The sequence below is a fragment of the Bombyx mori genome, chromosome 7, assembly GCF_030269925.1.
Source record: "Bombyx mori chromosome 7, ASM3026992v2".
Taxonomy (NCBI): Eukaryota; Metazoa; Arthropoda; class Insecta; order Lepidoptera; family Bombycidae; genus Bombyx; species Bombyx mori.
Window position 1 is genome coordinate 6,809,957 of NC_085113.1, and position 27,013 is coordinate 6,836,969.

The window sequence follows — 27,013 nt, forward strand, 5'->3', positions numbered from 1 at the left end:
ATTCCAATCATAGATAATACGCTTAATATTTCAGATTCCAATTGGCCACGCATCTGTGTTAACTTCTTATAGGCTATTTGACCAACAGTTAATTTTTTATCGATATTCGCTTCCCTTTTTTAGGGGAAAAATTCACAATTCCCAGCTTAAATAGTTACCTACTTTAGAACTAATTCGACGTCTGTTATTCCTGATGACTCAGACCTACGCAGCCGTCTAGTGTGTGTCGTCGAAGAAAGCACTAATTTGACTTGTGAAACGTAACATGTAGCGCAAGAGTCATCGCGTAATTCGCAGCACTTTCTTCAATGAGCCATGCGGTATTGGTATCACGTCCCGAGTTACGTAGTGAACGATATATAACGCGAGCGCGACCCAGGATATGCACATTCCACATCGAGGACCGTGAAGATCCAAACTCAAACGAACAGCCATGGACTCCAAGGTGAGACGAACTAATTAATTAATAATTTAATTTCAGCGAGAATCGTTAGCAATTAATAATATCGTGGTGCGCGCAATGGAACACAATTGCAGATCAGTTGGCCTGTATAGTTCGGTTACAATATCTCTGGACCTCGCTGGAATGTGAAGCCCCGTTTCCCTTTCGCCAGGTCCAGAGATAATGTAACCGGGTTATAAGCACGGTGTTATATGGGAGGAGGTCGTGCCCTGACTTCCAACAACACCCTTTGCTTTCGATTTCAGATTCACGAAATATGATACGATAATTATTCTTTTCTATTTTCTACGTTACGGTCTACTTCAGTAATAGGTAAATTTGAAGCTTGGTTTTAGATATTTACATAGATATATGTTGATAGTGTATCCCGCTAATAATTAATTCCTAAAATATATATCGTTAGCATGGCTAAGTTGGTAACCCCTATAAAGAACAGCAAATAACTCGTGTATGATGTTAGGTATATATGTTTAGTAATACTCGTTATCTACGTGCTATTATTCAGCATAACCTTCATTTCAGAAAACAGTCTATACTTGTTGCAAAAACCATTTCTTTGTATACCTACACGAAAGAGACAATTACTTTCGAGCAACTTAAATTTTACTGTCTCGTAACTGAAAATTGAGTAATTAATATATGAATAATAAACGTTTCTTTGAAACAACGTTCGAGCCGTTGAAATTCAAAACGAGTCTCCGGCTGCAACGTTAACTGGTGCAGCCGTACAGTTCACCTGCAATCACGTGTTAATATTCACAGCGCATCAATATCAGCGCGAAAGGGTCACTAGAAACATGTCACAATACGTGGATTTGTGTTCACAAATGGCGCATACCAATGCCTTTGGACTATATAATATCTCATTCTTGCGTAACGTGTTCGTTGTTATGAAATTGATCGATTGATAATCGGATTGGTTTTTTTATTTATTACTTATATGGGTGGACGAGCTCACAGCCCACCCGGCGTTAAGTGGTTACTGGAGCCCATAGACATCCACAACGTAAATGCGCCACCCACCTTGAGATATAAGTTCTAAGGTTTCAAGTATAGTTACAACGGCTGCCCCACCCTTCAAACCAAAACGCATTACTGCTTCACGGCAAAAATAGGCATGATAACAACGAGTTTAATTATATGTGTCAGCCACGTCAAACGAGACGACAAAACTTTTTTTTTTGTTTTTTTTTTTCTCTCAGTGAAATGATTTTCTCGTTTTGTTTCAGATTGTAGTATTCATCTGTTTAGTAGGCGTGGCAAGTGCAAGTGTTATCGCACCTGTACCTGTCGCCCGTGTAGATCCCCTCCCGCAGTACTCCTACGGATATGACGTTCAGGATACTCTCACTGGAGATTTCAAAGGACATCAAGAAAACAGGAATGGCGATCTCGTGACTGGATCTTATTCGGTTGTCGACCCTGATGGCACTAGGAGGATCGTGGATTATACAGCTGACCCCTTAAATGGATTCAACGCGGTAGTCCGCCGCGAGCCCTTGGTGGTAGCCGCTCCTGCTAGGGTGGTCGCTCCCGCTCCAATCGTGGCCCCTGCCCCTGTGGTGGCCCCGGCGCGCGTGTTCGCGTCAGCTCCCATTGTGGCACCGGGTCCTTACTACGCGCGTGCACCTTTTGCACCTGCACCACTCCTAGCCCCTAGACTACCAGCGCCTGTGTATTTCTAGATGAATTTTACAATTTTGTTGTTGCTGTTTGTACATAATATTTTTAAACTCTTTTTATGATTGTTATTTAAATACTATTAAATTTTTAAATTTGACTGTTGTATTCTTATAATTCATTAGAAACCTTAACGGTCCAGTATTCATGATTTCATAAATGTGATATTTATCTACACTAGTCTAGATCTCGTCATAGTGAAAGCTATATTCGATGTGTTTGCGTTGACCGTAAAGTACATTTATTAACCTCATAGTAGTTACGGGACTGTATCTAGTAATATAATTGTAACTCTAAAAACTCTGGTAACATAATTGGGAAGTCTAGCACGTTAACTGCGTTATACGACTTAAAAAGCCCCACACGCCACTATTCTCTGATGCTGCAATCAAAACTTTTCGCTTAGTGCGTAAGGCAACAAGTCCACATTTCTATAGGTAGGGTATATATTCGAAAACGGTATTTTGTGAGGCCTATCAGGTTTCATATCGTAAACAAGTCCGAACCTGCCTCGGACAGACCTCACACGCACTGGCTAAAAATCCCTCAAATAGTCCCACAGTCAACGTGCTAGTGAACAAGAGCATTTACTAAAAAAAAATATGTTAAAATATTATTTGATAACACAAATATCCATTAACCAAATTGATTGAGAAAAAGGTATATATACGCTAGTATTTCACTGGTAGTAGAGATGTATAAAGCTCGCGAATGTAACAGTCGTGGATCTCAGTTCGAAGATGTAAAAAAAATTTGGACGACATTTGATACTTCAACGTCATGTACCCCATCAGGTGGGATTAAGTTTGTGGCCTGATTTACCTACCCACTTCATAAGTAACATTAGACAAAAGTAAAAAAAATAATATAAAAAATATAACTAAAGCAAACATTTACGTGAAGCACAAAAGTTTTGTAATAAAACGAAACACGAAATTTCAACAGAAGACAGTGTAATTGTACCACATTAGAAAAACATTATGTTTAGAAACCAGATGGTATGACAATAAATTAAATTTACTTCAATTAGCTTCATAACAACATTGTAGGTTTAAAATATAATAAGTAAGATCGTAGTAGTTTCTGTGTAATTTGTAAGCGATAGTAAGTAAGAATGTTTTTCCTCAATAGCCTTGCATCTATTACGAATACTTTCTTCAATTAAAAGCGAAAGTTTAATTGTTCCTAAACGCTAGGTATGATTTCCGAATTGAAATGTGTGACGTCATATTAAACCGAATGTCACGAAAGGACGCTCCGTGAATATAAAACAAAAGCAACCATAAATAAACAATTACAACTCACAAAATGGTTTTTAAGATTCATTAATGAATTGGATGATGGTGCTACTAAGTTTATTTTTTATTTTTATTTATTAATTTCATTTAGTTCAGAATTTGCATCCATATTACATTCATTAACATTTCATATAGTATACCAGAATTAAATAATAACAATAACTACAATCTCGGAATAGAACAAAAGCAATAACAATAATATAACAAAAAATCAAATAATAATAATAAAACAAAAACTCAAAATTAACGTTAAAACTACCTTGACCTAAAGACTGGCTTGGATCCATTGTTATGCTTGACTCGATGATGGTACAGTAATTATTAGCGTCCCAGACTGTGGCGCCGAGGGTCGTGGGTTCGATTTCCACATCAAGTACCTAAGCATTGAAGATTGCACAAAGTAGGAATGAGTTGTTCGCTCCGGGCATTTCAATATTGTAATAATTGTTATGTTATAATTACTTATTGTAAAAATGAATATTAAAAAAAACCTAATATAAAAAAAATCTAATATTTCAAAAAAAAAAAAAAAGACATGCCCGCTGAGTTTCTTGCCAATTCTTCTCAGGACGGAGGCTAATTCTTGTGAATCGGCGGTAGTTTTTTTGATGTTCAACAAGTATGTACTTTCATTTATGTTGAATAAAACTTTTTTGATTTGATTTGATTTGATTTGATTGTGCGATGCACAGGTTTGTTTCCTCGTTGTTTGGGTGTTTATATTTAATCATATCAGTCTCTGCTACCGATAACACAGGGAATGCTAAATTGGGATCGGATGAACGTGCGTGATTTTTCCAAGTTATTTATAATAGCGACCCGCCCTCGCTTCGCTTCGGAAACATTAAAAGACACATGAAAAAAAAAAAAAAAAAAAAAAAAAAAAAAAAAAAAAAAAAAAAAAAAAAAAAAAAAAAAAAAAAAAATGCCTATGTTCATCAGGGACAATGTCGGCTTCTAATGGAAAAAGAATTTTTCAAATCGGTCCAGTAGTTTCGGAGCCTATTCGAAACAAACAAACAAATCTTTCCTCTTTATAATATTAGTATAGATTGTCTATAAAATCAATTTTGGTTTGTTGCCGTTATAATACGCTTTTAAGAGTGTTTTTATTTGAGCTATGAGAGTGTGTAAGAGTGTTTTTATTTGAGTGTAGCTTCCGACGTCACAGCTCCCGTGAAATATGCCGTCGTATGTTTGGTGCGCTCCGCTCTTGTAGTCCATTAGGCCTCACATGTACATACCTATTTTAACGTATTCTACTCCTAAAGAGGTTTACTATGTAAAGGACAGGGGATAAAATTTAAGTACAACACTCACGCTATACTGTAAATATATATATAGTTTATGTATTTTAATAACATAAAAATATAACATTGTCCAATAAAGTGGTAAAACTAAATGTCAAAGATTTGAAAACCGCGAGTGTCGGATTGCGGAGGCGGTGGCAAAGCTTGTTCCGGTCCAGGGATAACAGATAGGCCGCGCTGCCGTCGTCGCTTTCGTTCAGATTTTGCTTCTCCGGCATCTTGCTTGCGCGGTAACACAGAGAACCTTCGTCCAGCTGGTACTGTAGACATGCGTTTGAATAATACTTGTGTTTCGATCTTTTGCTCCTCGTCCATCACACCAACAATTTGCCGTTCTCTTTGAACTATTGCTTTACGTTCATCAGCGGACACAGCTTCGGCTGCCATTTCAGCACATTTCCCCAAAAAGGCCTGAACTCGTTCTGGATCCTGCATCTTTTTAGACCATTCATATGCTTCTTCTACTTGTATTCGCACCTCATTTGCATTGCCTTGTTGCATATCACCGCTCATTAGCACAAAACATCCATTCAGCCACCATGTAACGTTGGCTAATTCTTGAGCTTCTCGCTGACAACGTTTCGCATAAAATTTCGCTAAAGCATAATTTTTTTGTAAGCAAAGCAGTCTAGCTAGTTCGTACATTAACCAGCATTTCATTGTAGAGTTTTCACACATTTCGAGCGTTAATACTACTTTTTCAGTTGCTTGTTTGATATCTATAAATTTGTAAGGATAATTTGCCATCACAGAGTCGAAAGACTGCGGTCGCCCTACCGGCAAGCCCATGAGGAATGCGATTCTACGTTTATTGCCTCTATCACTTAGTGTGTAAGATAGTCGATGTTGAGACAAATAAGCTTCTCCTACGGCTCTATATAGTCGATCAGTATATAAATCCTTGTCAGGTAAAGTTCGTGGAGTTTTGTTATCTAAGAAAAGTTGCATTCGTTCAGCTTGCGCTATTACTTCCATCACTCGATTAGCACGTAAGCTTTTATCTATTGATTTCAAAAGTCTTTCAGCGGTATGTGCACCGATTTCTCTTTCTTTAACTAGTACAGCTTCTCGGTATTGATTTTGGTGTTTTGATTCGGCCTTTTCAGCTAGTTTAATAGAATAGTAAGGTTTTTGAGAACGAAGCATGTCTTGTCGTTCGCTAAGAGAACGTAAAGCTTCTTTGACTAACGCCTTCAGTTCTGTGCTACCGACAGAATTAGCTGAGTTAATACGGGGGTCCTCAGTAAGTTCTTGGAGGAAAAACTTATCATAAGCCATCGGTCCCAAGTATTTCATAGCCAATACGCGCGCTAAAGTCAAATGTTTCCGTGCTTCCATTTGCGTAAGTTTACGTTTTCGTTCAGGCTTAGGAATTCTTGAAATATGTACTGGCTTTAGAGGTTCGTCATCGTCTGGACGAAGAGCTTCATTTTGTTTGATAAGTGGCAAAAAATCTACCATAACTGAACCAGCATTAACCCCTATGCAGTCTTGTATAGTTTCCACTCCCTGATTAATACCTTCCATGAAGTAAGGAGGCTGTTTTCGGATTCGGGCTCCTCGAAAATTCATAACGACTGATCTTTCGAAATCAGACATTGTATACATTGCTCTGGACTGCATGTTACGGGCATTCATATTCTCTGGTTCAAGTTTTAGTGCAAGTTCTGCATCAGAATATGCTTGTATTGGTTGCACAGCATCTGCGCAAACTTGACTGCGACCTGTTAATGTTCTGACATCTTCAGGACTGCTTTTAAAGGCTTCGTCATAAGATGCCTTTGCTTTTTCGAACTGTTCGAGGCGTCGCAAATAAGCCCCACGTTCACGATAAACTGTCAACGCACCGTAGAGTTGTTTTTCCTCCATTTTGTAATTTTATTGACTATAAAATAAAATAAATTTAACTATAAAGGTTCCGGTAAAATAACATAAATTTTTTGATCAAAGATAATACAATCATCACGTTCTTTGATTGTTGAAGTTGCTTTGACAATGACGATTTTCAGTATACGTAATGTGCTCTTTATTATCAAAGAGTATGTAATCACTCATACGTAATATTCTCTTTGCATCTAGATGTATGAAATTGTCACTTTTTGCTGTAAGTGGTGGCTTGAATGTGCTCTGGCATAGCTGATAACGTTTAGTCATAACTTACCATCCGATAGACTGATTAGTCATTTGCGTTCGAAAGTAATAATAAACATGAGTTGTACATTCGTATTAATTCTAATACGAATGAACAACTCATGTATTCGATAAACAGTGATGGTATGACTAGAAATATTTAATAGATTTGCTACTGATGACAGGGGTCTTGTGAGCCCGCACGTATACACAGTCACTACCACGCTGCCTATATCTGCTGAATTCCGGTTTAGTGAATGAACAAATTATTCTATACTAGCGACCCGCCCTCGCTTCGCTTCGGAAACATTAAAACACACTTGAAAACAAAAAAAAACAAATAAAAAAAAATAAAAAAAAATAAAAAAAAAGTAGCCTATGTTCATCAGGGACAATGTCGGCTTCTAATGGAAAAAGAATTTTTCAAATCGGTCCAGTAGTTTCGGAGCCTATTCGAAACAAACAAACAATCAAATCTTTCCTCTTTATAATATTAGTATAGAAAACTAAGATTTTAATTTCGTAGCACCAATAACGTTTTGATGTCTACGGGCATCTATAAACACTGAACACGATGTGAGCCGTAAGCTCGATCACCAGTTAAGAAATAAAAAAAACAGACAACCGTAGCTGCGGTGTCTACTCGTCGTTAAACAGTGTTTCACAAAAGAAATATTGGTACCGCCGTCTATAGCAAATATTACAAAAAGGTTACATTTAGGTATAAGGTTACATTAAGGGTTCGTAACTTTAAAAGAAAGCTACATAACTGCCAACCACAACGTGCTCCGCGATCATCTTCTTCGAGATCTAACTATTGAGTGGTGAGTAAGGGGTAATTGTATTAATCAATCTTCACTCTATTCAAAAAAGTTATATTTATAACATTAGATAGGGTAAACATGCTTATGAGTTTCCTGATTTTATGTGGTTATCGAACTTATACACATCACAGGTCGAAAAAAACTAAATACATTCAAACACATTGCAGCGTTTGTAAAAATATTTTTCGAAACAGTAATTACCCCTATTCAAAATAATGAATAAAATATTTTAGTTTTCGAGTAAAAAAATTTATTGGTCATTTATTAAGAAATCAGTCCTTGTTTGCGTGTCAGAGCTGCTTAGAGAGCGACGTATCTGGCGATGGGAGCAGGGTACGCTGCTCTTAGTGGGGCCGGGTAGGCAGCAGCAACTGGAGCACTATACGCAAGAGGAGCTGTATAGGCAGCGGTGTACTTCGCGACGGGGGCAGCAACGACCGGCGCAGCAGCCAAACGTGCCGCAACAGGAACAACAGGGGCAGCTACGGGTGCGGCCACAACGCGAGCAGCAGCGATGCGGGCTGGTACTACGGCAGGCTCGGCGACTACAGCAGGAGCGGCAGCCACAAGAGGCTCCTTGCGTACTACCGCGTTGAACCCATTCACAGAGTCAGCAGAATAATCAACAGTACGACGGGTACCGTCAGGTTCAACGAGCGAGTAGGAACCCTGCACTAAGTCGCCGTTGCGTTCTTCTTGTTGGCTTTTGTAGTCACCAGTGAGAGAGTCCGCTACGTCGTATCCGAATCTATATTGAGGGAGTGGGTCAAATTCTTCAAGTCTGGCCGCTACGGCTGGGGCCGCCACTACAGGCTCGGCAACGAGAGGAGCGCTGGCACAAGCCATGGCAACCAGGCAGGAGAATACAACGACCTGAAATAAAAAACAATGTTTTACTAAACTGCAATTAAGAATGCGTAAATCTTCTAAACGAATGTATGTCGTGTTAACTGTACTTGAAACAGTGACACGGTTACTTGAAGGCGAGACCGGTAGTAGACTTGCGTAAGCATTTGCGCTCAGAAATTGCTAATAAGCTGAGGGTACTGTTCGTCAAGGACAATGAAGGCGCTGTCTCCTGCATCTAAATTAGTTTAGACGTCGATTACATTATACGATATTACATTTAGGCAAGACAAAAGAATTTCCTTTTATGGTGGAAGTTGGCTATATCCGTCATTATTATTAAATAAATGCGTGAGTTTGATACAAAAATAATAAAAATAATTGAAAATAATGATAACCTTGAAACAATGTTAGAATCACCGAAAAACATAGATGGTAGGAAAAACTATTGTTATCATATTTCAAATAGAAAAAAGAAGAGGTCCTTAATTCTGATACTGAAACTCTTAAAGGGACAAATAATGCGCTTGCTAGTCTTTTCAGCGAACACGGAAAGTGAAGTATGTATAAAAATATAATTTTTGAGAAAAAAAAAATTAAGACGTTATTGTAAAAAATTACCTTAAAAGCCATTTTAGTGGTAGAAGATGTTTTGAGAGTTAAACTCAGATGTGACTATGGTCCTGTTTGGGTCGGCGAGGTATATATAGTAGCAGTTGGTTGTGACACCGCATCCCAAGTTCGCGCTTTGTATTATGCTTGCGCGTCACTATGGATGTGCACGCAATTGGAAATGAGCTACAATTTGTCAATGGCGGAAAATTCGAACGCGTTCTTGACTTTCGGCCAACTATTATGAAATTGAATGCGCCGAAAAATTTTAAATTTTACAGGTAGTTAATGAGAAGCTGTGACTCAATTTTGCGCGGAAAGCAAATGATTATTTAGAGCTCTTAGAGCTATCTGTGCCTTGTCGCTCAAAGGTGAATTGTAGGAATCGCCGCCAACTAGAGTTTCGATTACTGTTAGTAAGATGTCTACTGAGTCGGCAAGAGTCGGTACCAGTAATGCGTTCCGATTTCGAGAATGGGACAGCCGTCGTACTTATAGAGCTGATAGGTACTGAACTGAACTGAACTCATGTCTCAAGGCGGCATTTACATTGCTCAAGTCTCATGAATGTCTCATGATTTTCGGTAATCACTTAACACCAGGAAGCCCCTTAAGCTCGTTAACACGTGTCAGATATAAAAACACCCGATAGAAGTGTTTTATTATACGATCATCATCAAAAAAAGCATCAAAAAGCAAAGATTTTACACAAAATAACATTATGCATTTATTATAACATAAAATTCAGCAAATTATTCTACAATCATTCCTATTTACATCATGCTACCAAAAAAAACTGAAAATAATGAAATTAACACTCAAAACGTGACAATTCTAGTGCTAATGATCTATTCTAAAATTATAATCGAGTACGCATTTAATCATATGTGTGGAATAATCAAGTCAAGGAGCAAGCGTAAGACAGGGTCAAGTGGAGACAGCTTGTGAAGGCGTCGTGGCCTAAAGGATAAGACGTCCGGTGCATACGTGTTGAGCGATGCACCGGTGTTCGAATCTCAGGCGGGTACCAATTTTTCTAATGAAATACGTACTCAACAATTGTTGACGATTGATTTCCACGGTGAAGGAATAGCATCGTGTTATAAAAATCAAACCCGCAAAACTATAATATGCGTAATTACTGGTGGTAGGACTTCTTGTGAGTCCGCGCGGGTAGGTACTATCACCCTGCCTATTTCTGCCGTGAAGCAGTAATGCGTTTCGGTTTGAAGGGTGGGGCAGCCGTTGCAACTATACTTGAAACCTTAGAACTTATATCTCAAGGTGGGTGGCGCATTGACGTTGTAGATGTCTATAGGCTCCAGTAACCACTTAACACCAGGTGAGCTGTGAGCTCGTCCACCCATCTAAGCAATAAAAAAAATATTGTAACCAATTCATATGGATGCAACGATCGCATTGTCGCAAGTCAAAGTCAAAGATTACATTGTAAAGTAAAATTGACTACATTTAAATATATGTAGTAGTATTACACGCTAGTATTACATATATTTATATCGCTTCGCTTCGGAAACATTAAATTTTATTATTGATAGCTGAGTCCCGCAATGTTACCTGCGATTATTATCGTACCGCGGGTGACGCCGCGGGACGAAGCTAGTCTAAAAAAAGTAGCCTAAGTTACTCCTTATATCATCCATCAGTGAAAGTCTCGTCAAAATGGGTCCAGCCGTTCCAGAGATTAGCCGGAACAAACAGATAGAGAGACAGACAGACTGATAATCGCCTTATCGTTGCCGCTGCTGATTACTCCCCGAATCCTGATCACGCAGGAGCCAGTCACCGTCGACGCTCTAGACACATTCTTATGGATCCATCAGATCCAATAACCCTTGCACTAGACGCCTTTAGCTCTAACATTAGGTATGGACTTAGGTATCCCGGTAACCGTACTCGTCGAACTCGAGAAAGGGTTTGACGTGCAACCGAACCTAAATAAACGTCAGCACGCTGAGTTTCTCGCCGGATCTACTCAACTTGTCGCGATTCCGATCCGGTAGTAGATTAATTCGCGAAGCAGCTACTCTTGAGTTGTTAGGTCTCCGTTGAAGACGCTGAGGTAGCTGTTAGCAAATCCTACCCCTCCTGACTGAGTCCTGGCTCGCTTACATGTCTTGGTGAAACTGAAAAGGCGTCCGGGTTACCAGTAATGCCTCAATCATAAAAAAAAGCTGCAAGGGCTTTGTAACACATGACAATGAATTAAACCAAATGTAGGGGTTTTTCGGGTGTCTAGCACGATATACGAGTATATTATATGTTGATAGTGTTAAGTAGATAGTATATTTAGCTGAAATATATTTTTTATTTAAGCTTTGAATATATTCTTTCAGAAAAATTTTGGTCGAGTGGACTGATCCGTACTAGCAGTTACTAATTACTAATTCAAAAATGGTACAGGATATAAGTACAAAATTTCTTTGTAGAGTTTCAACCCCGTTGATTCAATAAGTGTATTTGAGTCGACTATTATCAAAGCCGGCAATCTGACTTTTGGACAATGATTGGTAAATCAGAAAAACGAATTATTGACTTTGTATTCCATTGGCAGTCACAAAACTCTTCGGAACGATATCTTAGATAAATAACAGGTTAACTATTAACCTTTATTTAATGCAGGTTTTGAACCGTATTCTTTGAAGGAGACGATTATATTCAAATAAATCTGTATTGACATATCAATAAAAAAAATTTGTCCAAATGCACAGATTGCCACCTTTGATAATAGACGACTCATTTATTGTCTATGTTACTAGCCCCAATATCAGTCAGTCAATATTAATTAACTACTAGACTTGAATGAACTGTAGCCTGGTACTGTCGTCAACACAATATTTGTGTGACAAACAATAATATAGCTAAAGTAACCATGATTTTCGTATTAAAAGGAAAGGATGAAATACAACAAAAACAATTCTATACTTTAAATTAGGTATTCAGTTTTTATTTTCCGATTTAAATTAATTCATAAATACTCGTCGGTTTTGATTGACTAGTGACAAGACATTAATGATGGTAGATTGGAGCAGAGTAGGCCACGGGAGCGGCGTGCACAATAGGAGCGGCGTGCACAACGGGTGCGGCGTGCACAAGGGGACCTGCGGCATAGGTCAGAGGGGCGGCAATTTTGGCAACTTTAGCAACGTGGGCGAGGGGCTCCTTGTGCACGACAGCATTGAAACCGTTGTGGGGGTCGGCGGTGTAGTCAACAGTGCGCTTGGTGCCATCGGGGTCAACGACGGAGTAGGAGCCTTGAACGACGTCGCCATCGCGGGTCTCGTGTTGAGTCTTCGAGTCACCAGTTAGACTGTCTTGCACGTCGTAAGCGAAGCTGTACTGAGGATGAGCGTCGTATTCCTCGACTTTAGCGACCGGGGCGACAGCGGCAACTTTGGCGAATGGGGCGGCGTACGCTACGGGACTAGCGTGTATGAGATGAGCAGCCGGAGCAGCATGTACCACGGGAGCAGCTGCATATGCGACTGGAGCAGGATGTGCGGTGTATGCCGCAGGAACAAAGCCTGCTCGAACAGCCGCAAATGCGCAGACCAGGACAGCGAGCTAAAATTAAACATATTATTTAGATTAGGACATTAAGTAGGCCACAATAATCATAAGTAAGTCTCACGAACTTAGACTAGATAAAATATTATTGACGTTTAATCAGTAATTGCAATATTTACCTTGAAGGCCATTGCTACAGAGATAAATTTATAATCTAATTCGTTGAATCTGTACTTTGAGGAGACCTCTAGTTGACTGTGCCTGCAATTTCATCTCGCGACGTTTTATACGTTTCTCTCGTGCCTAAAGCATTGCATTATGCCCACACCAAGTTACAGGCGTACAAGCTGTGTATGTGAGATAATACAAACTGGTTTATCTTAAATGTCATTGAAATCAAACTTCGACAATCAGATGAATAATTATTAATCATTCCATATACATTAAATTGTAACGAAAGAAAACGCGATTCAACAATATTGCTGGGGAAGATAGATACTTAGGATTGAAATTTACCAAATTTATCAAATTACACATTGTTGTTATTTAAACATTAACTTAATAATGTGTGACCGATTTGTTTATTTATTTATTGTTCGTATACATAATTTAACGAAATATTAACCCATGAGATTTACCCAACTTGCGGTTTCCATAAACATACTGCCCCCTTTTTGATTTATTAGTTTCCGTCCTCAATTAATTCGAAACAATTGACCGCTTATGTTAAAAACAGATCAGTCGGTATTCGAATTCCTGTTCCTTCCTGCCTTTAGATACGACGTTCTACATCTACAAGACCAGTATTATCGACTGTAAAAAGAATAAAAATCTTGGTATTTGTTACTACTATTTTAGAGATTTTGCTTTCTTTCATTGACGTCAATAGGTAGACGTGCATGTGATTCAGCTAATGTGAATAGGTTACCGAAGCCCAGAGGCATTGCAAAGTGAATAGTGCTTCCCATCTTGAAATACGTGAGATATTTTGTATCGTAATATGGTTTTTGTAACCTCCAAAGATGGTAGGTGTTCTAATACTGAGAATAGATTGAAGCCCTACTTTGCCTCCCGTTTTGGTAAAATGTAAAGAAATTCTATATCAATCCGGTAAGTTTCCACCACAAGGTTTTAACGAAGCTGCAACTTAATCGTAACTATTAATAGATAATAATGTCTTAACTTAAGTGTAAAACAATTTCAGCTTTAGTATATACCTAATTAACGTAAAAAAAGAAATGATTACAGTTGATTTTTCAAAACGTGTGCAAGAACACTGCTGGCCGGCTTAATAATATGTGTCGAATATAAAAATTTCCATCAATAATGTTTTTTTTATAATTAAATTTAAATAGGATGCAATACTGTAAAACAGTTCATCAAGAATATAGATTATTTTTGAAAAACATACTTGCCTTAATTAACAAAATCCTCCTTGGATCGCATTAAAAATAACACAAACATATGTGAAAACAAAAACTTCACTTACACATATTAGTAATCTGTCACTGAAAATTTAGAAAACTAAAAGCTTAAAAAATCAAGATATGTTATTAAAATCGTTGCACGGCGTCTCGAGGCTTGGAGTCCGATTCTATAGAAAACTAATTGACCCTTTGGACCTTTTGACCGGCATCGAGAAACGTGAATTACTCGCGCATTTAGCGGGAGATTGCGATCCATTCCGTATTCTTTCCATCAAGAAAGGTACAAAAAACTGGTTAAGCATTTGAAAAAATCATTTTCTTTAGAAATAGATTGAACTTTATAATCTTTTCAAGAAGTGTAGTACCCATACACGGGAAAAAATCAATTACATATCATTGACGCTTAGTGGCTCCGAGTTACTATATAGTATTACGCTTAAAGTCATGATATCATCTGCCTATCTTCACAAATGAAAAACGCAATAACTATGTATGATGTCCGTGGCGAGCAGCGTAGAGCCGATAAGGTACTTACGTATTAACGCCACCGCGGCAAAAATTTAATGGTTAGCAATAGTAAAATTGCTCGTGTTTTGGTAATAAAATTGCATAAATATTCGAAAAATATGTAAAAGCGAATTAGAGCACCCCGCTTTCCACCTGGTCTTGTCTGCCCTACCCTTAGAGTGTATATAAAAACCGGAGGCGCGGAGGGAGAGCAGTCCTCGCCCGCTGTGACGGAGCACGGAAACAGTGCGAGGCGGAGCGGCTGAGGTTGGTCGCCGTAGAGCATTGAACTTCTATAAGCTGATGAAGATAACAAAGGTAATATATTCTAGGACCCGGAACACGCGAGCGTCCGAACTTGATACCCAGCTCAAACTCATCTCGTCTCATTTGCTGTCATTGTACCGAGTCGGACAACCATCTGAAATTTATGTGGCTACACCAAGGAGATCCAAAACGATGCGGCTGTGGATACTGGTTTGAATTATGTCCAATTGCACCGCTTTGAGGTGTTGTTCTATTGTGACTTGAAATAAAAATTATTTAACAAATTCGTCTTCTTCTTTCTTTCCTATTTATTACCTGGGGTGTGGGGCTCGAATCAAATCCTTCCATTTACATCGATCTTGGGCAGTCTATTTTAACTCCTCACGCAAAAAACTCGAAACAAAACCAAAATTTTTTTCTGGCTATTATAATTATACATGTATACCAGGGAAGAGTCACCCAAGGTCTTATCTGTCAGTAAGTATATTACGATATATTTATGCTTCAATTCCTGAATATCGTATCCAGGAGTAAGAGCGTTCATAAAAGGATTTCAAATTAAAAGATGCCGATAAAAATGAAAATGCCATGTCGTGATAAACTACGTATCAATAACTATTTATTAAAAGCAGGCGCTACCGATATTTCCTGCAGCCTGTTTTATTCGTGGTATGCTGTGCAGGAAAAACTGATATTATAAACGAAAATTTTCAAAATTCTGTTAGTAATAAATTCCTGTTGTTTTTTTATTAATTTAAAATTGAATATATATTTGGGTATGTACGTGAAACCTATGTCGTCGTGGCCTAAAGAGTATGACGCCTCGAGTAAGTACCGAACTATACCGTTGTTTAAATCCCGCAGGCTGGTTGGTACCAATTTACCAAAGGAAATCACGTACTGATGTTCACGATTGACTTTCCACAATAAGGGAATAATATCGTGTAATAAAAATAAAACCCGCAAATAGATACATTTCCGTAATAGACTTGTATTGTAATACATCCTTCATGTATTGTAATCGTGCCGGGTAGGTACCGCTATTCTGACTATTTCTGCCGGGATATAGTGATGTGTTCTAGCGTTAAGGGTGAGACAATCTTCATAAAATTCAATTCAGTCTTCGTCTTCATGTCTCAAGATTGATGGTTGCATTTACTTTGTGATTTCTATAGGCTCAGTAACTGAGCAATTAAATACATAAATGGTTTTCCCTAACGCTGTTCTCAATCGTTCTCTGATTGGTAAGCATTGTGACTCCTTTAATGGAGTCTGTTCCTCTGATTGATAATAACAATTTTCCTAAGTACATTTTTGTTTACATATAAAACGGGTTATGATCTGTCCTATCTCATCTTGCCATAAAAAATTCAGACGAGGACAGAATATTGCAATTAATAAAATTCAATTTTTTTTAACAAACATGTGTATAGAAATTTTGTCATTGTTTTAGATTGTTTTTCATTACGTTCCCTACTTTGTACAGAATTAGGTGTTGGTATCTTAATTGTAAACTATTATATAGAATAGATATTGTCTTTAAATTAATTTCACGTCATTAATTAATACAAACAACTGGTGATCAGGTGAATTGTGAAACCTGGTGTGGTTCGCTAGCACAGCCTGTCGGGTGATACAGCAAAACAGCCATGCGTTCTAGTTTGAAGACTGGTATAACAACAAATAATATAAGCTTATAGTTGGATGTAAAACTACCGCTGTACCATTGTTGTGCCGTTAAGGTATCGTGAAGTCGTGGTGGACTAAAGGATAAGAGCCCCCGTGTACTTGTACCACATGCATTCCATAATTCTTAAAACTCCCGGTCGTCCCAAATACCACAACCGATCCTCACAAGATACAGCTAAACCAAAACATCCAGAGGAAAAGGTAATGTGTTTCACTATTCTATCTCTCTAGATTTATTTCAACGAGATTGGAAACAGTTCAGTATAGAGATATATATTAAGATACAATTAGATCGACAACTACATAATATTAGGGTAACATTCCGAGGTAGTTAAGCGACCCTGCGACGTTGTCAGGTACCTGCCGACCTACCGACCGACCCTCGACCGACTACCTATATTGTGACGGTTTCGTCGTAATGTATCCGCCTACCGACCGAAATCGGATATACCTACACAAACAGGAACTTGCAAATATATCGTCGGAGATTGTGGTGATTGGTGAACAATTTCGAATTCCCTTATTTATAGACCTTGTTCATGGAATAATATAATATAATAATATAATACGAGTACATTTTGTATACGCATTCAATACCTACGGAATTAATAATATAATGTATCGTGCTGGTCCATTTTTTAAATATGTTATCAATTATTTTTTTCCTTGAAGGAATCCATAAGACTGCAGAATAAATCGATTCAATTTATTAATAACAAATATCCTAACTTTTTTTTTTTTTTTATTGCTTAGTTGGTTGGACGAGCTCACAGCCCACCTGGTGTTAAGTGGTTACTGGAGCCCATAGATATCTACAACGTAAATGCGCCACCCACCTTGAGATATAAGTTGTAAGGTCTCAGTATAGTTACAACGGCTGCCCCACCCTTCAAACCGAAACGCATTACTGCTTCACGGCAGAAATAGGCAGGGCGGTGGTACCTACCCGCACGGACTCACAACAGGTCCTACCACCAGTAATTACGCAAATTATAATTTTGCGGGTTTCACTTTTATTACACGATGTTATTCCTTCACCGTGGAAGTCAATCGTGAACATTTGTTGAGTACGTATTTCATTAGAAAAATTGGTACCCGCCTGCGGGATTCGAACACCGGTGCATCGCTTCAACACGAATGCTCCGGACGTCTTATCTTTTAGGCCACGACGACTTCAAACTGAATTAATATTAAGCGGCCATCGATGTGTTTAAAAGTCACATTAGTTAGATACCGCCCATCTTGATACAGACCTCTACGAGTAATGTACATGCAGGTATATTTTATTGAAACTACTTTTTAGCCTTTAAAAATTAATATTTATTCAGTACAATCTATTACACTCACAAAATGTCGATGACCTTGTTTACACATATAAACTTAAATTAGTATCACAATGAATTCACCTAGCACGAATTCTATAATCATTTGGTGGCCGGTAAGAAATATTGTCCGCGTGGAAATACAATGTCTTCCGCTTTGATCTCATTATGTGCTGTGAAATAAATCTGCTGCTTAGGATAATATGACATGAACGGAACCCGCACTCCATTATTCGATAACCTTGGACCGAAAACCGGAAATTGGTTCACTCTATCGACATAATTCCGGTTTTGTAACTGTAATGTCGGTGTAGGGTTTAGCGGTTGATGTGTTTCCGATGGTTCTTCTCTAACTATTGCTTTGAAGCCGTTTTTTGAGTCTGCTGTATATTCTACAATACGTTTCCTTCCGTCAGGGTCTACAACAGAGTACGCTCCTGTTATAAGATCTCCTTGGCGTACTTCGTGCTGACTTTTACTGTCTCCCGTTGTCGGGTCCTCTATACTGTATGAATATTTGTAGTCGTTTGGTGTAGGTGGCGGATCTTTCACAATAATACTGATCACTGCTGGTATTGTGCATAATATCAACGATTCCTGAAATAATTTCAATTTAATTTACTCTAAATAATTCTCAATTTAATTTGCTCTAAATACAAGTTTTATAGCGTAGAGTGAATAAGTAATGTTTACACATAATACATAAGTAGTATATGACAAGAAGTTTTTTTATTTGTAGCTTAGATGGGTGAACAAGCTCACGGCCCACCTGGTGTTAAATGGTTACCGGAACCCATAGACATCAACAACAAAAATGGCACCAACCACCTCGAAACATGAGTTCTAAGTCTCAGTTTTATAGAACAATCCGAACAAACTTCCTTCCTTCAACTTCCTCATTCTTCAAACTGAAACGCATTACTGCCTCACGGCAGAAATAGGCAGGGTGGTGGTACCCACCCGTGCGGGTTCATAAAACGGGCGTTTTACTAAGAAGTGTTCATCAAGTATTAAGTAGAATCTTTGTCGTAAATTCAGATACTTGGTAGTTTTAATGATACCTAGCACGTAGCAGTTACGTATATAAAAAGGACAAAGTGAACATCTACACTACCTAGCGTAGATAGAGCTTCGCGGCGATAGTCCAAGCGTTGTTGTTCGGAACTTGTATATAAACAAGCTTGTCAAATATATAAATGACTACTGATGCATTGAGACTAAGCCTTTCCAAGCTTAGATGTAGTTGCTTAATTATGGACTTCGCTTAAAGGGCAGTCAAATATATCTCTTTAAAAAGTTAGGGGTTAAGGCTATATTCACTGTTTTCAAATGATTATCTTAACTACCTTAACACTAATTAAGGCTAAGGCTTCCTTGTGTATTTGTTTACAATGAGTTAAACATAGACCAAACTAATTGAATTGCGTCTAAAACATAAATTCGTACTTTTGTGAACATATTTCCATTTCGCGTTTTTTGACACTTTGAGCTCTGGTCCCGAGAATTTTAGTACCAAATGAATTTTATTCGTACTCTGCACCTACTTTCTTCAATTAGGTAATGTTTATCGAATCAATTAATTGCACCAGCGTAATTGTAATAAGACATAATATTATAACAATAAAACATTACGCAACCTAATGATCATTGTTGATCTCGCTTCCTACATTACATTTAATTTTACAAACTCAAGAATAATACAATTAACTATGGCACAAATCCATTCCTTTGAAAATTTAATATTGCTTTACGAAATATTTTTAAATTAACCATTGTTTCTTTATTTTTGTCCGGTACTAGGTGAACTTATTAACAAATACGCATTGTTTTATAATAACACAAAGCAAACATTATTTTTCATGTTAAGTGTACCTTTTTTTTACTTTTTAAGGGATTATTTTTCGAAATATCACACTTTAGCTTGAGTAGTACTTAAAGAGCATTATGGGAATATTTTCTTCCAAAACCTCTTGACACATCGATTTAGGTGGTGCATTATCTGTCAGTAAATAGTTAACAGAACTTTTTGACAATTTCAAACCCTCGAATCAGAGTAGGTAGTTGACAGAAATAGCCACGCCGCGCCGTTAGTATGTACTGATGCTGGCTCTCACACCAAATTCCATCACGAGATTTCTTACAATTGCACAAGCAGTGTATACTTGATTGTACATACATCAAGATGCATAATTAAAAATACAATGCCGCAATATAGATAATTATGACAGGTTGTAATGAATCAGTAATGAATTTTAGTTAATTATTTTAATTTTGAAGATAGCATCAGATAACTACGAGTATAATGAAGTTTAGTTATTTGTTTTGATAGCAAATCGAATTGTCTCAGAAGGCCCACAAATTTGCCTTTTCTCCTGGGTTATGGGCGTGTCTCCCAGAAACTTACACATACAATTACATGAAAAAGTCCGCCAATTGAAAGCCGAATGGCTTCCTTTGAAAAATAATCTAACTACGCCGTAAATCTAGTCGTGTCGGTGCGGAACACTGTTTGGTCTTGCCAAAACATAAAACCAGCTTGGACTGAACAAATTAAAAGATTAGGTTTACTATTCAATCACGCAAAAATAGCGGAACATGCTTTGGCTTAATTTTTGCACAATTTATAGAGATTTAACACAATAACCCGCGTAACACCGGCCATAAATATCTGCTATGATAAATACGGCAGTGTATTCGCTGGTTCGTGATTTTACCAATAAATAGTACTTACTGGACCCAAGAAACACAAGCAACTCTATACCGGGAAATACAACATGTTTCATGCTCTCTGAATTGCAAATTTAACGTGGGACAAATTGCGAGTCACGGCTGATTGGCTTAAATAAAATAAATATCATTGCGCTTGAAATATAGCTAAAATTTCTGGAACTTTGTGGTGTCAATGACTTGCAGTATGTCTGCAAGCATGTCATTCACACCACAATGTTAATATACCTTAACAGCGAAAGCTCTCTCTGTACCCAAACAGGAAATTTGCTACTAAACAAATGAACTACACCGGATGTATATCTTTAGGCGACGACAACTTTTAAAACACTGAAAATATAGTAACACGCGATCTCGAATCTGTGACTTTTACGCATCAAACCTCCACAAGCTGTATATCATTAAAGACCCTTTAAAATTCACATCTTAATTCACAAATAAAATCTTGTTTGCCCGAGCCAAAGAGTCTCATGAATCCTTTTAAGCTCACTCCGCTGATATCATACGCACACGTATTATTTCTTACACTAAAAGCAAAAACGTGAATAATTAAAAATAATTACCCTTAGCATGTTGAGCGTTCAACAATAGAGTTCCCGAGTAAACGGTGCATTGAGAGATCGTAAGTCGTATTTATAGACGATTGCATTCACTCGAATGTTCCTTGGTGGCAGACGGGCGTCTTGGTGCAACGGCCACAAGTGGCTGGCTTCTGACTAAACATCTATATCTCAAGATATTGTGTTTCATTACTAAACTCTCGCGTTTCTATTGAATCGGTGCATTGAACTCTCGTACTCGACTTCGTTATTCAACAAGATTTTATAATTATTTAATTGATTATCATTTATTAAATATAGGTGATATTTAAAATTAGTATTAGCGGTTTTGAAGTTAAAATACTACTCCTCTAGTACACAGTATATATAAATCGTCATTAGGACCTGATCACGTCGACAATTCCAGGACTTTTTTGCTCTAAACAAACAGAGATCTCATGTTAATCAATTATATTATAGATGACGATTATAGATTATACTCGTAGATGACATCAAAGCCTTGTGATCTAAAGTTGAAGTCAGAATTGAATTGTATACAATGGAAAAGTGGTAGTCATTATAATGAATTATAATTATTATAAAAGAATTACATTCGATGAATTATAATGACTACCACCCTTCAAATCAGAACACAAATTGAGAGTGTTGCTTAGCGGCGTGGGCAACATCATCATTCCTGATATCATTCCTCCATCATAACGTCATTGCAATTGCGTAAAACCTGTCTCTATGGTTTGAACCCGGTACGGTCGCTTTGATCAATAGTTTCGTTCTAAAATGGATATATGACCATATTAAAAAGTATTTTCATCAGTTTCTGTTAGTCGTATAGAGATTAATTATGTATTATTATTAAAAAGTAACTATTGCTACAATTACTTTTAAATATCCACAATTATTATAAATGAAATCAGTTCAATAAAATAAACGTTTCACATTAAGCGCTCCAATCAAAAAACTATCTCCTTTGCTATCGGTAGCGGAAACACACATAAGTAAAAAAAAAAAGGACAGGTCATTTAGACACCAAAACCAAGTATTACCCGGACTTATCATCATCATCATCATCATCATCATGGTTCCAAGTCGGTTTCGGCAACGGCGACCGAAATTTTCCGTTCAATAACTTAAAAGCTAATGTCCGCGCCTCTCGTGCGCTCAAATATGGCTATGGTAGCCTATCTTGTTCTTAAACGTGCGCAAACAGAAGCTACACGTAAGAACACCACCCACGAAGTTGTAAAAAATGGTGGTAGGCGGTCTATCTTTCAGTTTATTTCGTCTGTCGTCCAGTTCGCGCCTTTTTCGCTCCTTTTGTTTTCAAAGATATACACGCCCTGCTGCACCAAGCGTCTCCACTACAAACGATTCTGTGCTTGGCCCTCCCAACGAGAGGGGTCAATATTACATTTCTTCATATGCCTCTTCTGAACATACTACTACATACCTTCTCTACCCGGACTAGATCTATAGTGAACGAGACTTCAGACGAACCTTCGTTCTTCTCATTTCAGCCGCATCCCGATCTGTAGTGCAAGATAGCGAGACTTCGAAGTCTTAAGATTACATGTGGCGTTCCAATTATGTCTATGTACTCCACTAACCGCTTAAGATCTATTGAGCTGTGACTTCATCAACCCATCTACGCCTTTAAAAGAATACAATTATCTATCATAATATTTATTCACAAATAAAATACTACGTAATTTGAGATAAACAGGCGGATAACATTCTCTTAAGAATCGCAATCCAATTTACATTTAATTAGGGAGACTATTGCGTATATCTTTTCGACATTAAAATATCAGTGCTAAATGTAACTACGTAACTAAAGGTGCCTTTGTACGATTTGTTATATAGCTGTTTGTCTTTGTCTAAGCCTATAATACTCGTATATAATGCTATAATTTAAAGATAATTTACTTAAAAATATAATTTCCAAAAATGGTCGTACCGACTTCTGAAATCAAATTGGAAATTTGAGGAAAGGATAATATTTTATTATACTCTTAATATTGTGGTTACTACAGTATTGTTTAAAAAAAAAAATTTTTACTAGTTGTAATTTGTCCGTTTCATAATCATATTATGAAGCGCAGAAACCGTATAAGTTCGTATTGTTCGATAGTCCATCGCTAATAACTATTTTACTCGGAGATTTTTATGACAGATAACACACAATATGTACATTTAATAAAATATGAAAACAACTAACTGAAAATCATTGAAAACTTTAAATTTTAAGGAGTAAATTCAAAGAAAATTGTTTTCCAACTTCATTACAAATATTAACAAAAAGCGAAACAAACAAGGAAGTAAAACAAGTTCTGTAAAATATTTCTAATGGCAGTAAAGTATTCATGGATGGGACTTTTAAATTAAACGCAAATATTTTTTATTTATTTACCTGTCTGTGCCAATTGTAAACTTTATATAAGTTTAGTATTATTTAAAATACATTAATTACTATTTTTTGTGTTTTTTATAAAATTTTTTAAAACCGTCCATGTTTTTGTTTCATTTCATAATTCTTTTTCGTACTATTAATTTTTTTTCGGGCACGCTATATACTTGTAGTAATTAGTACCACTTAAGTTACTTCTACGACTAAGATACATATTATTATGATACTTCATATTTTGAAATATGTCAAAAAGCTTAAGCTGTAAAGCGTGCTAACAAACAGTACTTAAGTATCTATCTACCCTTCAAAAAATTTCCCTCGGAGGCTTAAAATAAAATATAAATACTTATTCAAGTTAACAAAAACCAAGAACTTCGCGAAGTGAATATCACCGCCCACCTTCCGAAATGACGCCGAAGTGTCAATTGCGTTACATAACGGTTCTTCCACTCTTTAAACTGGAGTTTTTCTTCGCGTCCCAGATATACAAATTAAAATAAAAAGATATAAAAACTCGAGATTTTGGGGTTTAATTTATTAGACAATGCTAATCTTTTGTCGTGATGGTCATTCTTGGGCATGTTTTAAGTCTTTCCTTGAAAATATTGATACCTGATATTTGAGCTCCAGCATAGTCCCACAGCTAGAAACGAATGCGATGGGTGACTTCCTTTAATCAACACCAACTTCTGAAAGTTTGGCCACTGAGTTTCTCTGCAAATCTTCTCGATGGGTCGCGATTCCTATCCGGTGGAAGTTTCTGCTCTTGCTTGGGTTAGTGTTAGAAAATTCTTTCAGGTTGAGTCCTTGAGCTCACCACGTAGTTGAGCTATGCGTGCGTTGCTGGAATTGCCTCTTAGGCTACCAGCTAATAGGTAGGGAAAAAAACTGCAAGCGACAATTATTCAGATTAATCTATCAAGAAATAATTATTTTACCCAGTTCATACTTTAAATTAAATTATGCAGACCTTGTCGTTAAATAATAGAAAACGTTTTTGTTTCTTAAGTCAGATTAGATTTACGAGGACGCTTAAATACATACAAATCGAACATAGCCAACGCTAAAGTGGAAAAGAAAGGTGTCACGACTACTCACGACACTGAACCTTGCAATGATACATATCTAGACCAGTAGATCGTGATATAATAATCATAACCAGTTAGCGAAGCACTAAGTCACAGACAAACTTCGTTAACCTGATTAATGAGATAATAAATGCAATAATAATGTCAATAATTTATTACTTTGAAAACGGAACAATGAGCTTTTATATTTAAAAAAATGCCGCGCAAATGCAAACTTTTTGTAAAGTCAATTGGAGATAAAATAAACGACTTACTAACTGTATAGATCAGTGGTCGGCAAACTTGTCATCCAAAAGAGCCAAATTTAAATAATACGCAATAGACATATTTATTCAAAGAGCCCTTTTTTAAGATATGCTTTGCTTAGTGGAAATAATTACATAACAATTAAATTTGGAAACATTCCGCGGAAAAGCCGTAGCCGAAGAGTCGAAAATCCACATACGGTTCGCGAACCGCGGGTTACCTATCACTGCATTAAATAAGCATCATTAAATAATACACAACGATTAGCCGGATAGGTGAATGAGTTGCGACTGATTTTGAGTTAAACGTGAAAAAAATGTAGTATTTAATTGTATTTTTGTAGCGGCTTTCCTAACATTCAAAAGGGAATGTAGGACAGCCGCGAAAGAAATAGTCAGAGTGACGATACCTAGAATACATGCTGACAATACAATCTACAACCAGCAATTACGCGTTTTAAAAAATGCACCAGATTTTCAATTGTTTCCATTAATTAATCCCTCCGTTGTGAAAATCTTTCGTGTCCACACGAAAGGTGTGAATTTACTTGGAATTATTGTTGTGTTTGTTCGTTATTGTAAATATATATATAGTTATTGATATTCATTCAACTCTAGCGCATCTACTCCGAGCACTAACCGCGGGTGCTTCATACGAGAGCTCGTTCGAGACTGTGCATTAGTGTGCATTTTTTATTATTATTTTATAAACGATATTTTTCTGCGTCTGTAGCGTAAATTCTGTTTAAAACAGTACCTAGTTGTATAAGTGGTAATATAAGATGTTTGAAATTTATGAAATGTGTTTGTAAATGGGTACAAAGCTGAGTTCTGTCACCTGATACAAATTACTGAACAACACATGAATAATCAAATCTTTTCTGTATGGAACAATTCAAATAGAATATTTCTCGTAATTATGAAACTATTATTCGAATTTTTTATTGTTACACGCACGCATATTAGGGTAAAGTATAGAAGGGTAAGACAAATTCACAGATCACGTCTACATGGTCGACGTTGGCGTCTACATTGTAAGTTATGGGCTTCGGCAATTGCTTTAGATCAGGGGCTGCCGAACTTACTTTGTATTTTGTCTTATTTGTAAATTAAGGCAATATTTTTTATTGAGTAATAGAGATAGATAATATTATTATGACAACTAACCTTTCACGCTTCATTGTACTTTTCGCATATTCGATACAATGACACAAATGATACAAGGGTATCTTTGCAATAAATGTCAAAACAGGCTACGCGCTTTATAAGTCCACGTTACCTACATTTGTAAAAGCCCGTGCACGCAGATAATGGCAAGGCCGGTTGACATACATTACATTACATTCAGACCATTCAGACAAACATTCACACATGTCACTTCGACACGCACTGAACTCGTTCAGCTGGGCGTTCGACCGTTTCAAAATGATCTATATATTAATACGTGAAGCAAAAACTCTGGACCCCTTTTTACGAAAATTGTGCGGACGGAGCAGTATGAAATATCTCACACTTATAGAGAATATAGAGAAGAAGCGCAGAATGCTCTTTTTTTTTTAAATATGCATCAAAAATACAATAAATCAATAAAAAAACCATTACTATACTACCATGTATTTGACATACACACGCATGCATACGGTTTGTTTATTGTCAAACTTTTCTTATTGCTTATAGTCTGTGGTCAAATTGAGAATAGATTAAATATGGGTTGTCGTTATAATTAATATTTTCCTGTGATTATAGAATTTAACAATAGAATCATAATAATGTTCAAACTGATAATTTCAATTAATTATAGTCGAGTTTCGACTACTGCAGGAATAGTATACATATGTTAACCACCAAAAAGAATCACTTAGGAGACAAATAGACAGGAACATTATCACTGGGGAATGCATTACGCAGTGACAGCGAACGGTAGGTATAACAAAATATTTCAACTATTTTTTATTACACTGTTTTAGGCCAAAATGTCGAACGCATGGCGTTTAATACGGAAAGCTCACAATTCCGAAATACTATACGTTTAATATACACTTGTTTAAGCAAACATCTGTAAAAAGTGTAAGATCGTTGTGAAATTAAC

General features: G+C 37.0%; 6 protein-coding genes across 7 annotated transcripts; 2 read left to right on the forward strand and 4 right to left on the reverse strand.

The window, feature by feature from the left end:
* Positions 1-386: 386 nt before the first annotated feature.
* Positions 387-2,243, forward strand: CPR69 (cuticular protein RR-2 motif 69). The gene is made up of 2 exons (NM_001099612.2): positions 387-445; positions 1,693-2,243. Exons 1-2 carry the CDS (start codon positions 434-436, stop codon positions 2,146-2,148), a joined length of 468 nt encoding a protein of 155 aa, NP_001093082.1. The 5' UTR covers positions 387-433; the 3' UTR covers positions 2,149-2,243.
* Positions 2,244-4,765: 2,522 nt separating this feature from the next.
* On the reverse strand, positions 4,766-6,744 carry LOC101743608 (outer dynein arm-docking complex subunit 4). The gene has a single exon (XM_004931271.5). It carries the CDS (start codon positions 6,618-6,620, stop codon positions 4,839-4,841), a length of 1,782 nt encoding a protein of 593 aa, XP_004931328.2. The 5' UTR covers positions 6,621-6,744; the 3' UTR covers positions 4,766-4,838.
* A 1,198-nt stretch (positions 6,745-7,942) lies between these two features.
* CPR70 (cuticular protein RR-2 motif 70) lies at positions 7,943-9,230 on the reverse strand. The gene is made up of 2 exons (NM_001173218.1): positions 9,173-9,230; positions 7,943-8,578 (listed from the first exon to the last, which is right to left on the reverse strand). Exons 1-2 carry the CDS (start codon positions 9,182-9,184, stop codon positions 8,006-8,008), a joined length of 585 nt encoding a protein of 194 aa, NP_001166689.1. The 5' UTR covers positions 9,185-9,230; the 3' UTR covers positions 7,943-8,005.
* Positions 9,231-12,115: 2,885 nt separating this feature from the next.
* CPR71 (cuticular protein RR-2 motif 71) lies at positions 12,116-12,927 on the reverse strand. The gene is given in 3 exon segments (NM_001043401.1): positions 12,116-12,281; positions 12,283-12,745; positions 12,868-12,927. Coding segments are annotated over 3 exon segments (612 nt in total). The 5' UTR covers positions 12,880-12,927; the 3' UTR covers positions 12,116-12,144.
* Positions 12,928-14,146: 1,219 nt separating this feature from the next.
* Positions 14,147-15,173, forward strand: LOC101743749 (cytochrome c oxidase subunit 5B, mitochondrial). Its single transcript, XM_004931272.4, has 2 exons — positions 14,147-14,395; positions 14,955-15,173. Exons 1-2 carry the CDS (start codon positions 14,236-14,238, stop codon positions 15,128-15,130), a joined length of 336 nt encoding a protein of 111 aa, XP_004931329.1. The 5' UTR covers positions 14,147-14,235; the 3' UTR covers positions 15,131-15,173.
* Positions 15,174-17,874: 2,701 nt separating this feature from the next.
* CPR72 (cuticular protein RR-2 motif 72) lies at positions 17,875-26,353 on the reverse strand. Of its 2 annotated transcripts, XM_021351348.3 has the most exons (3): positions 26,092-26,353; positions 24,204-24,479; positions 17,875-18,497 (listed from the first exon to the last, which is right to left on the reverse strand). In XM_021351348.3, exons 2-3 carry the CDS (start codon positions 24,222-24,224, stop codon positions 18,003-18,005), a joined length of 516 nt encoding a protein of 171 aa, XP_021207023.1. In that variant the 5' UTR covers positions 24,225-24,479; positions 26,092-26,353; the 3' UTR covers positions 17,875-18,002.
* Between the last annotated feature and the right edge of the window lie 660 nt (positions 26,354-27,013).

Bases quoted from the DNA above. Each gene is read 5' to 3' on its own strand.
- LOC101743608 (XM_004931271.5), bottom strand. From the start codon at position 6,620: ATGGAGGAAAAACAACTCTACGGTGCGTTGACAGTTTATCGTGAACGT.
- LOC101743749 (XM_004931272.4), top strand. From the start codon at position 14,236: ATGTTATTAAAATCGTTGCACGGCGTCTCGAGGCTTGGAGTCCGATTC. The intron at 14,396-14,954 runs GTACAAAAAACT...AATATATTCTAG, and splicing joins TATTCTTTCCATCAAGAAAG to GACCCGGAACACGCGAGCGT.
- CPR72 (XM_021351348.3), bottom strand. From the start codon at position 24,224: ATGCTGGAGCTCAAATATCAG. The intron at 18,498-24,203 runs GTATCAATATTT...AAATTATTTCAG, and splicing joins TGCTGGAGCTCAAATATCAG to GAATCGTTGATATTATGCAC.